The following is a 12,013-nucleotide window of genomic DNA, read 5'->3' on the forward strand; positions in this document are numbered from 1 at the left end:
TTTCCAGGTGTTCCAGCAATTAATTTGATGTTTAATGGGCAATACACAATGTTATCAATGAAAAAAGTGATCTTGGGCTTCTGAAAGTTCAAAAACCACAGTCGAAAAATGCAAACTTGATTTCTGGTTTACTTACTAGGGGTGTCAACGTGTAGTCGACTACACAATGAACTGCTTAACCTCTGTATCGGAGGTAGCAGCGCAGGGTGGCAGTCAGCCAGTCTGTGCAGGGAGCTGCTTTTTAAACTGGCTCCCCTCGCAGACCAGCTCCTGCCTGCCACCCCATGCTGTACAGAGGCAGCAGTGTGGAGTGGCAGAGGGCTCTCCAGGAGTGGGGCTGGGAGTGCACTGGCTGCTGGTCCCATCTCTGGGACTATAGAATAGTCGTGTAACCACTAAGCTTTCATGTGATTACACGACTATTTGGTTACACAATATCTAACATCCCTAATATTTACCTTGATAAGATTAGTCGTGAGAACTTAACGAGACTAAAATGAATTTAAAGCTTTATATCTCTAATCTTAAAAATGCGCGCGCACACAACCTCATCACAATGGAAAAAACTAAACTAGCCATGTCAGGGCTCGGTCATGCAAAAAAAAAAAAATCTTCCTAGAAGGTGCAGAGCACCCTCCTGCTCACATTGTCTTTCGATAGATTTGAGTTCACTCAGGACTGGATCCTTAAATAGTTGTTCACTGTTCAAATATGTGATTGTAAACAATAAATGGTATCAAAATTCTAATTAGAAGAGTAGACTTCTAAGCACTCTTGCATAGCCAAAGAATGTAACTGTAGGTGTGTGGTAATTAAGTTGCAGAGAGAACCAGGGTGACTTTCAAGTGCCTCTTCTTTTTCAGTTTTGGGACCTTTGTCGCTCTAGGGGTCACCATCTTCGTGGTGTTTGTCGTCACTCTCATTCTGTGTTTCACCTGTTCATGCTGCTGCTTGTATAAAATGTGTCGGAGGCAACAGCGTGAGTATTGTTTATTTACATTTTCATTAACTTTTATCTTTTTTCATTGAAGTTTTGTTTTGATTATCAAACTTAGCAATCCTTCCCTGACACTTCGAACTCTGATATATATAGGAATATCTGGATTTTTTTCTGAACATAATTATCTATCCATTTTTTAAATGTTTTTTCTTCAATGAGCGAAAGTTGGAGTAATTGATTCCTTTAAAAATTCCTCCCTATGCGAATCTTTTTACAAGAGAAGGACCCTGAGAAATATATCCAGGCCCAAACAGTGCAGCAAAAACTGTGATTGTAATTAGTAAAAGATCATTAGTGACCGGATATTAACATTTTCCCCTCCATGTCCTGCTACATTTAAACAAGGAATCCTATCTGTCTTTTTGGTTTATCACTGAGGAACACATTATCTAAACCATTTCCTGAGCTAGCCATATTATGTCAATTAAATCAGGAAATATTTGTCAATGGGTAAGCTGTGTTGTGTTGGCTATGACTCAAAACGTACTGTACCAATTTGTAAGTCTTAATGCCTATTTTTCTACTCTAGACATCCCACTAAAATCCAGTTTGAAATGAGAATTACATGAATAATTTTCCAGAACCTAAGCCTTAGAAAACTAGAATGACAGGAAATCAAAAGAATGTTTGGAGTGTCTGTAATTATTGAAAATCTTTATTTCAAATATAGTGTTTTATATATTAAAAGATACACCCAACTTTTGGACTAACTTATGACAAACCACTAGTATTATACTGTTGACCAATTAAACGGGAACATTTTAATTAGAAATGTATTTTATATTTAACTTTAATTGCATTAGTGAGACCAGTTTAAAAATCTTTACTTGTTACATGATTCCAGCCCCACCACAGTGCTGCTTATCAAAAAACTTGAATGTTTGCAGGGTATGAGGATAAAGTGGACTAAAAATAGGTATGGTGGCCTAAATTTCATGCACACAGGTCTTGAGCTATAGCCATAGTTCTGTAGTTGGGAGGAAGGGAAAACAGGAATCAAAATCGTAGCTGCTCAGTTTAAAGCACACACTGCTTTAACTGTTGGCTAGGAACACAAATATATTTTGCTGTATGTCACAGGTAAGTCACATGGTAAGCTGGCCTAATTGTCAGGGGATGACTCCACTGCTCTTTCCTCTGTTCATTAGATGGATCTTTGTCAAGTTGCATATCACAGGCCACTCCCTCCTATACATCCCTTCTTTTCCACCACAGGACTCTGCCATGGCAGAAGGGCAGGAGAGTAGAAGAGGGGGATCTGGGTTAGGGATGTTAATATTATTGTGTGTTTGTGTAAATGTGTAATTGCTGGATTTGTTAGCAGTTACATGTTTACTCTCAGGAGAACCAGCTCCTACCTGCCCATCACTGCCTCTGATAGAGAGGTAGCAGCGTGGGGGGCAGGCAGCTCCATGGGAGCTGGTATGTGCCTGCTTGGAAGACAGCTTCCTGTGTGCCTCCCCTAGCCCCCTGCAATGCTGCCTTTCTATCAGAGACAGCAGTGCAAGGTGGGGGCAGGCAGCTCCAAGGAAGCCAGTGCTCATGGGGTGCTAGCCTGCCCCCACTGCACTGTGGGAGGCAGTGTGGGGGGGGGGAAGCGCAGGTGGCTCCTTGGGCACCTGCATGCATGAGGAGCCATCTTAAAAACCAGCTCACCACAGGCTCTACTTGTGTAATGATTAGGATTAACTGATAAACCTAGGCTTATTGGTTAATCGTGTAAATAACTACACACCAACATCCCTAATCTTCCCCCCCCTCCAATGGATCCTGATTCAGAGCTGTAAAGGGAAGTTGATGTATCTGTACCACTTTGTTTCCCAGGTTAGTCCCCCTGGATGGGGCACAGTCACAGCCTTTGTAGTAGAATATAGTTCTACAACATTCTCTCTTTCAGGTCTTCTATTGGTTCCCAACTCAGGAAAAAGAGAGAGCTTATGGATCAGTACTGTAATGACTCTTCCATAACTCCTGCTGGAGTTAATAACTCCTTCCATGCTGCCCCATGGGCTACCATGGACCTTTTAACTGTTCCTCCACCTTGTCCATGCCCTGCCCCTGTTATGGGGCAGGGTCTTCCTGGCTCAGTACTGCTCCATGCCTTGCTGTTTTTTGGTGTGTGGCCTGTAAACACCATCACACGCTGTTCATGAAGTACTTGGTAAAGCTACACTGCCACTATGAAGTGGTGGTAAGTGGCACAGTAGAGAATTAGGGCTTGTACCCTTTTTTAAGTTAAATTGGGTGACAATTAATGGAATAATTGACATACCAAGTAATAAGAGCTGTGAAAATAAGTAGCTGTTCAGCCCAATATGTTGAGTAACAGAACTAACATGGATCAATGCTGCTAGTGTTAACCTATCCCAGTAAACACTATTGGAGGTTTAGTAACAAACATGGTTCGTGTATTTTGCTACAAATCTCAGAGGAACATGTGCCAACAACATGCGTTGAAGAAACAGATTTTTTTTTAATGTCTGAAGAACAATAGGAATCTCTGAAAAATAATGCTCAAATACAGATAAGAAAATATCTGCCTTGAGAGAATCTCCTTTTTTAATCTTTTCTGCCTTAAAGTCAGATGACGAGATGATGATGATACTCTGTTTTACAGAAGATAGTGAGTAACTTAACTTCTCAGACGAGCTTTGTTTTTAAAAAGTCAAGGAATATTTTTTTCTTTGGAGGGCAAAAGGAGGAGGTAAATTAACCATTGTCCTGGCACATGAAGGCCCTACTCCCATATAGGTCAGTGGAGGTTTAGCTGTGGACCTGAATGTGAGTATTTGAACATAAAAACGAGTAGCCCTGTAGCACCTTAGGACTACTCATTTTTAATCATAGCTACCCCTCTGAGTCTCGGAATCTGTTGGAGAATTCTGAACTGGGCTTTCTACCTGTGTGAATTACAAAGACAAAGCAATCCAGGATTTGCCTTTTGGGAAATGGAGAGAATAATCAAAATATTCCAGATCTTCATCACTTCTTCTGGGTGTCTGCTTGACACATTAGGAGTAATGCAACTTATGTTTTGTATATTTATAGCTGTTGTGACCACCACAACTGCCACCACAGTGGTTCATGCACCATATCCCCAGTATCCAGGAGTTCCACCGGGTTACCCAGCAGCACCCTATCAAGGATATCATCCTGTGCCAGTCCAGCCTCACCATGGAATGCCAGCAGCATACTACCCAACACAGAATCCTCCGCCCTACCCAACGCAACCCTCAGGACCACCGTCCTACCATCAGACAGTGGAAGGTAAGGCCATAGCCAGAAGGGCGAAACACAACTGAAGAAGAAAAATGTAATGTCTGGTTTTTTTCTTACACTAAGCTCACTAGCAAGACTACTGCATTTGTAACCTCTGTTAATTATACCCAAGCACTATCAGTCTGGCTGCTTGGGCATCCTCTTTTAACACGCTTGGCTTTCATAGGCTTAACATTAATACTTCAGAGCAGCGTTCCCTGTAAGCTGTGCACTTGTGCAGCCACTCAGGTGAGATTCAAATGCCACTCAGCTGATTAGCTGGTAGTGCACATAAAAATTTATTCCGAAGGGGGATGGAAAAAAAATCCACAAATGGATGGAAAGGATTAGAGGGAACATTGCTTCACAGAGATGATCTGTTTGTTTGCATTTTTCCAAATGAGATTTTTTTTTAAGTAAAATAGATTAAAGATGTGCCATTAGAATTTATACTAAGGGCACGTTGACACTGCAAAATTCAGTTGACCTATAGCCACTGCAGTACATTGCACATTGCTTGTGTGCTTTTGCACTTGGCTTTTGCAACAGGCCTGGTTCCCAGGTGTGTGGGGTGGGAGCGTGCACACAGGGCTCCTTGCATTGCCCCTGCCCCAAGTGCTAGCTCCGTACTCCCATTGGCTGGGAACCTGCTGCTGGCTGCTTCTGGGGGCAGCATGGTCTGTGGTGCAGGAGTGGCAGGATTTGCTCCACTGCTGACCAGGAGCCACTCAGGGTAAGTCCCTCCTTCCCCAGCCCTGCAACCACCTCCCCCCAAAAAAGCTGGAGCCTCCCTCCTATGCCCCAAATCTCTCATCCTCAGCCCCACTCTGGGGTCCCCACTATGGTCAAATTATGTTGGGTCACACGCATCAACAATTTTCTCCAATTGGGTCATGAGTAAGGGTGTTAAGAGGCGGGTCATTCACTAATCACATAGTTCAGTGTTTCCCAATTGGTGCTCTGTGGAACCCTGGGCTTCCATGAAGCGAAAGTAGGGGTTCCGCGAGGAGCCGGTGCTCCCCTGCCCCCTCTGAAGGAGAGGCGCCGGCTAGCCAGCTTCTTAAAGAACACAGAGGCGACGCAGAGGTGTAGCGAGGCGGGGGCAGAGGGGAACAGTTGCTCCCAGCCGGCACACTAGGGGGGTGCCGGACAGGAGTGACCCTATGTGACCCACAGCGGGGAGGGAAGCACTTCCCCTCCCCAAAGGAGCCGGCGCACACTGCCTGAACAGCTGGGGCTGCGGCACCTGGTAACTTAGTTCCGCGGCCTTTCTGCGTCGGGGGAGAAGTCAGGAGACCCGGGTCTGTGCAGCTCCGACTGTGCAGGCAGCGCTCTCTGCCCTGGGACTCCCCACCCTTTCCCTCCCCCCACCACCACAGGATGGCATCATGCAAGTAAGTTGCTGGAGTGCAAGAACCCCTGCTGTGCTCAGCGCGCACACCAGCTGCTTGGGGGAGGGAAAGTTCAGTCGCACACTTCCTGGAACTCAGAGGTGCTACAGGATTGCCTGGTACTGGTCCCAGCTGCCAGGTATTGGTCCCAGCTGCCCCTGTCTCCTGCCCAGGCCCCCCACGAGTACCCTGCCCCCACCAGCACTGTCCCCAGCACCACCCTGTCCCCAGCACCCTGCCACCTACCCCAGGAACCTGGCCCCAGCAGCACCCTGGCCCCAGCACCCTGCCACCCAGCACCCAGCAGCACCCTGCCACCAGCACTCAGCACCACCCTGGCCCCAGCACCCTGTCACCCAGCAGCACCCTGGCCACAGCACCCTGCAGCCCACCCCGGGACCCTGTCTGTGTCTCCAGCAACCTGCCACTCACCCCAGGACCCAGCAGCACCCTGTTCCTGTCCCCAACACGCTGCCATCCACCCTAGCACCTAGCAGCACTCTGTCCCCGGCCCCAGTACTCCTGCCACTCACCGCAGCACCCAGCACCACCCTCTCCCGGGCCCCAGCACCCTGCCATCCATGTTTTTCAAGTTTGAAAGATAATGTCATGCTCTATGATCATCGTATCACACAACAGCTCTATTTCCCTGGAAAAACTAAACTCTTAATATCAAGGGTACAGGTCTGTAGGTGGGGGGGTGTAGGGTGCGAACACATCCCCCAAGTTGCCCAAGCCTCCTTCCCCCATGCTCCAGCCAGCTGGGAGTAGGCTGGGTCTGATTTTCCTCCCCTCCTCCAGGAGTGAGGTCAGGGGCAGGGCTGGGCTGCTGTGGAAGGAGCGGGACAGCCACCAGCCCCACCCACGGCTTGGGCTGGGCTGCCGCAGCCCAGCCAGCCAGGCTGATTCTGCCCTAGCCCACCCAGGTGGCCAGGGAAGCAGGCTGCTTTGTAATCCACCAGTTGACCACTTGTGATGGACCGGTCGGCCGCCATCCATGTCTTGAGCATCTCAGATTTAGGGTATAACTGGGTCCTGCTGGGTGGGAGGGATGTGAAGGACGAGTCAAATGCTTATTGGATAGTCGACTAGTTGCTTCCCCCTTCTATTAAATAGAGGCAGCAAGGGGAGGTGAAAGAGGAGGACACTTCAAAGCGGCAGCGCCGCACGGAGCCCAGGATCAGATGCTCCATGTGGCGCTATCGCTTTGAAATGCCACAGGGAGCCCGGCGTCGGGCACCTTGTGTATTTCAAAGCAGCTGTGCCACTTGGAGACTGGGGTCAGTGGGGAGTCCCCAGCTGACCACGGGCTTCAGCATTTTCACTTTCGAGGTGTAGCCACAACTCTAGGGCTGTTGCTACACTTCAAAGGCAGAGGCGCCCTATTGACAAATTGAATAGTCGATGCAAAAATGCATCGACTATTCGATTAGGCAATTAACCGATACTTAACCTCCTTAATGGGCATCCCCCATGCATTGGGCAATTAAGGCGGCTTGGTAGCAGACTGTTCTTTTCATTGCAAAGGTAGCTACCAGTTAGGACACCGATATAAATCAACAGTAGACAAACTGATGAAACGTATGCGTTAGATTCCTTTCGCTGACAGTTCATTTTGAAACGGCTGGGGGATGTGTTCGCACCCTACACACTGCAACTACGCTTGTATTAATATTATTTTAGTTTAAATTAGTATTTATTTTTGAAATTGGTTTTTAGGTGCAAGTGGAAGATAACTGGAAAATAAGGGACCATTGTAAATTTAAATGAAAATTATTTAAAAATAAAATACTTTATAAAAAATGGTCCCTTATGTTCCATTTGTGCCCATTTTTATTCAAAACAGATTTAAATATTGCAATGGGGAGAAAAGAGCAGCAGAAAATAAATATTTTTGTAAAATTATATTTAAAAATTGCAGTCCACATTTACAAAAAAAAGCACACATACCTCCTCCTCCCCTCGCCCCAGGAATTCCTGGGTACAGGCCTGGGGTAAGTCTGAGAGCTGGAGACAGCTCACTCAACAACTACCCCATCAGGGTCATCTGAAGAAGTGGGCGGTGCCCACGAAAGCTCATGATACCGTCCACATGTTTTGTTAGTCTTCAAAGTGCTACCAGACCATATGTTGTTTAAGTCTTTACCCCTTTACTGTGGAAGGTGTTTCTGGAAGACCATCAGAACGGCCATGAACCTCTCCACCCTCAGATAAAATATAATATCCATGTCTGCTTAAGTTTATATAACACTACGCAACGAAGTTCCTACTGCCTCTCCCCCTGCCCATTTGCTGTTGCTTCCTCCCCCTCTTTGCTTTCCCCTCCCACCATCAATTTGCTGCCGCCTCTAGTTATACAATCATAGAGCTGGAAGAGACCTCGGGAGGTCATCACGTCTAGCCCCCTGCCCAAGGCAGGACCAGCCCCAACTAAATCAACCCAGCCAGGGCTTTGTCAAGCCGAGACTTAAACACCTCTCGGGATGGAGATTCCACCCCCTTCCTAGGTAACCCATTCCAGGGCTTCACCACCCTCCTAGGGAAATAGTTTTTCCTAATATCCAAGCTAGACCTCCCCCACTGTAACTTGAGACCATTGCTCCTTGTTCTGCCATGCGTCACTACTGAGAACAGCCTCTCTCCATCCTCTTTGGAACCCCCCTTCAGGAAGTTGAAGGCTGCTATCAAATCCTCCCTCACTCTTCTCTTCTGCAGACTAAACAAACCCAAATCCCTCAGCCTCTCCTCGTAGGTCATGCGCTCCAGCCCCCTAATCATTTTGGTCGCCCTCCACTGCACCCTCTCCAATGTGTCCACATCCTTTCTGTAGTGGGGGGCCTAGAACTGGACACAATACTCCAGATGTGGCCTCACCAGAGCCAAATAAAGGGGAATAATCACTTCTCTGGGTCTGCTGGCAGTGCTCCTCATAATGCACCCTGATATGCCATTAGCCTTCTTGGCTATAAGGGTACACTGTTGACGCATATCCAGCTTCTCAGCCACTGTTATCCCCAGGTCCTTTTCTGCAGAACTGCTACTTAGCCATTCAGTCCCCAGCCTGTAACAATGCTTGGGATTCTTCCGTCCCAAGTGCAGGACTGTATACTTGTCCTTGTTGAACCTCATCAGATTTCTTTTGACCCAATCCTCTAATCTGTGCAAGTCACTCTGGACCCTATCCCTCCCCTCCAGCATATCTACCTCTCCCCCTAGCTTAGTGTCATCTGCAAACTTGCTGAGGGTGCAATCCATCCCCTCAACCAGGTCATTAATAAAGATGTTGAACAAAACTGGTCTAAGAAAAGATCATTGGGGCACTCCTCTAGAAACCGACCTCCAACCTGACATCGAGCTGTTGATCACTACCCGTTGGGCCCGACACTCTAGCCAGCTTTCTATCCATCTTACAGTCCATTTACCCAATCCATACTCCCTTAACTTCCTGGCAAGAATATTGTGGGAGACAATATCAAAAGCTTTGCTAAAGTCAAGGTATATCACATCCACTGACTTTCCCATATCCACAGAGTCAGTTACCTCATCATAATCAGATTGGTCAGGAATCACTTGCCCTTCATGAATCTATGTTGACTATTCCTGATCACTTTCCCCTCTTCCAAGTGCTTCAAAATGGATTCCTTGAGGATCCCCCTCCATGATTTTTCTGGGGACTGAGGTAAGGCTGACTGGTCTGTAGTTCCCTGGATTGTCCTTCCCTTTTTTAAAGATGGCCACTACATTTGCCTTTTTCCAGTCATCTGAGATCTTTCTGGATCTCCACGAGTTTTCAGAGATAATGGCGAAAGGCTCCACAATGACATTTGCCAACTCCCTCAGTAACCTCAAATGCATTAAATCTGGGCCCATGGATTTGTGTATGTCTAGCTTTTCTAAATAGTTCCTAACTTCCTTCCCCACCAAGGGCTGTCCACCTCCTTCCCATACTGCGTTGCCTAGTGCATTTGTCTGGAAGCTGAGCTTGTCCGTGAAGACAGAGGCAAAGAAAGCATTGAGTACTTCAGCTTTTCCCACATCATCTGTCACTAGGTTACCTCTCTCATCCAGTAAGGGCCCCACACCCTCTCTGATCACCCTCTTATTGCTAACATGCCTGTAGAAACCTTTCTAGTTATCCTTCACATCCCTTGCTAGCTTCAATTCCAGTTGCGCTTTCGCTTTCCTGATAACTCCCCTGCATTCTCGAGCAATATATTTATAACCCTCCCTAGTCATCTGTCAAAGTTTCCACTTCTTATAAGCTTCCTTTTTGTGTTTAAGCTCACCAAGGATGTCCCCGGTAAGCCAGTCTGGTTGCCTACCATATTTGCTTTTCTTGCTGCGCATCAGGATGGTTTCTTCCTGTGCCTTTAATAAGGCTTCTTTAAAATACTGCCAGCTCTCCTGGACTCCTTTCCCCTTCATGTAAGCATCCCAGGGAATCCTGCCCATCAGTTCTCTGAGGGAGTCAAAGACTGCTTTCCTGAAGTCCACGGTGTGTATTTTGTTACTCTCCTTTCTTCCTTTGGTCAGGATCCGGAAATCTACCATCTCATGATCCCTGCTTCCCAGGTTGTCACCCACCTCTGCTTCCCCTACTAGTTCCTCCCTGTTTGTGAGCAGCAGGTCAAGCTGCACATGGCCCCTGGTCAGTTCCTTCAGCACTTGTACCAAGAAGTTATCCCCAACATTCTCCAAAAACTTCCTGGGTTGTCTGTGTCCTGCTGTATTGGTCTCCCAGCAGATGGTCGAAGAAACCAAAGCCCTCTCTCAGACACCACCTGCGCAACCACGCATTTACTTCCTCAATTTGACGATACCTACCCGGACCTTTTCCTTCAACCGGAAGGATGGACGAGAAAACCACTTGCGCTTCAAATTCCTTGATCCTTCTTCCCAGCACTACATAATCTGCTGTGACCCGCTCAAGGTCACTCTTTGCCGTATCGTTAGTTCCTACGTGGAGAAGCAGGAAGGGGTAGCGATATGAAGGTTTAATCACTTTTGGAAAACTCTAGGTCACATCCTGAATGCGAGCTGCCAGTAAGTAGCACACTTCTTGAGATTGCAGGTCTGGATGACAGATGGATGACTCAGTCCCCCTTAGGAGGGAGTCCCTGACCACCACCACCTATCTTCTTTTGGGGGTGGTGGTCGTGGAACCCCCATCCCTAGGACTATGCATCCCATGCCTTCCGATAGATGGTGTTCCTTTCTGATTTCTTCCCTGAGAGGTCCCTGCCAAAGCATTCTCCACTGCAGTGCCTGTGGAAAGAGCCTGATAGCGGTTACTTACCTCTACAGGAACGGGGGATACCTGAGTTGGCCACCGCCTTCTTCTAGAGGTTACATGCTGCCAGTTTTCCGTGTACTATACTGCCCGGACTGGCTCGTCAGCCTGCTGTGCCTGCAGGATTAAGCGCTGCCTTCTATCGAGAAAGTCTTCATCATCTCTGATGGAGCGTAGGGTCGATACTTGGGCCTCAAGTCCCCTAATTTTTTCTTCCAAAATGGTGACCAGCTTGCACTTAGAGCAGATGAAATCCCTTCTTTCTTCTGGGAGGAAGACAAACACGGAACACGCTTTGCAGGTAACAGCAGCAGAGCTATCTCCATCCATACCTGCCTTCCTTCTGGGAGATTGCTCAGCTGTTATTAAATGCCTCCTCAAGGGGCCTGTATCAGCTTCCTCCTTTATCTGGAGAACTCCCTCTCCAGACTCCCTGTTAACAGCCCCTATCGCCTCTGGCTGCTCCCTCCCGACTTCCCTATGGTCTTGTTCAGGAAGAGTGCTGGTGCTGGGGGTCTAAATTGGGATCTGCTGAGAGAGTTGGTCCAGCTGCTCTGGCAAGGGGGGGATCTGGCCAGCAAGAAGGTGTTTCGCTGAGTACACCCTGCGCAGGAGGAGAGGCCCCGCTGCATTCAGCAGGAGTTCTGGGGCTGGGGGGATTATCACAAATCAGCTAACTGGCTGCCGGGGGCGTTGGGGCTGTAGCCTGGGAGCACTGAGACGATGCTGCCTTGGCTAGGAGCGGCTGGAGTCAGGCAACAGCCCAGGCCACCCTGTTAGGGGGCTTGTAGTCAAGCAAACTCCATCACCAAGCCCTGAGGCACACCTACCCACACAGGCTTTTCCCTTGGGCCTCCAGCCTGGGGGCCAGCTGTCCTGCACATGAGGGGCCACTGCGGGGGGAAGCAAAGCTTTGCTTCCCACAAGCATTCAGGGGTTTTCTGCTTAGCCTGGGTTCTTGCTCAGCATCCCACACTCTCACCTACACCCCAGTACTCTTCCCCAGCATGGCGCCCCCTCCCAGAGACAGTACCCTGCACCGCCTCCTACACCCCAACGCTTTCTCAGCCTGGA

General features: G+C 48.0%; 1 protein-coding gene across 2 annotated transcripts in view; it reads left to right on the forward strand.

Annotated features, from left to right (window-relative positions):
* Window positions 1-12,013, forward strand: part of SHISA5 (shisa family member 5) — a 61,292-nt gene that overhangs the window by 45,005 nt on the left and 4,274 nt on the right. For both annotated transcript variants that reach the window (XM_075939348.2, XM_089781084.1), the window contains 2 exons: window positions 864-979; window positions 4,049-4,267. In XM_075939348.2, the coding sequence (XP_075795463.1) occupies window positions 864-979; window positions 4,049-4,267 (335 nt within the window). The remainder of the gene's footprint in view (window positions 1-863; window positions 980-4,048; window positions 4,268-12,013) is intronic.

This window comes from Pelodiscus sinensis, chromosome 11 (genome assembly GCF_052426305.1).
Source record: "Pelodiscus sinensis isolate ZL-2025 chromosome 11, ASM5242630v1, whole genome shotgun sequence".
In the NCBI taxonomy this organism is placed as follows: Eukaryota; Metazoa; Chordata; order Testudines; family Trionychidae; genus Pelodiscus; species Pelodiscus sinensis.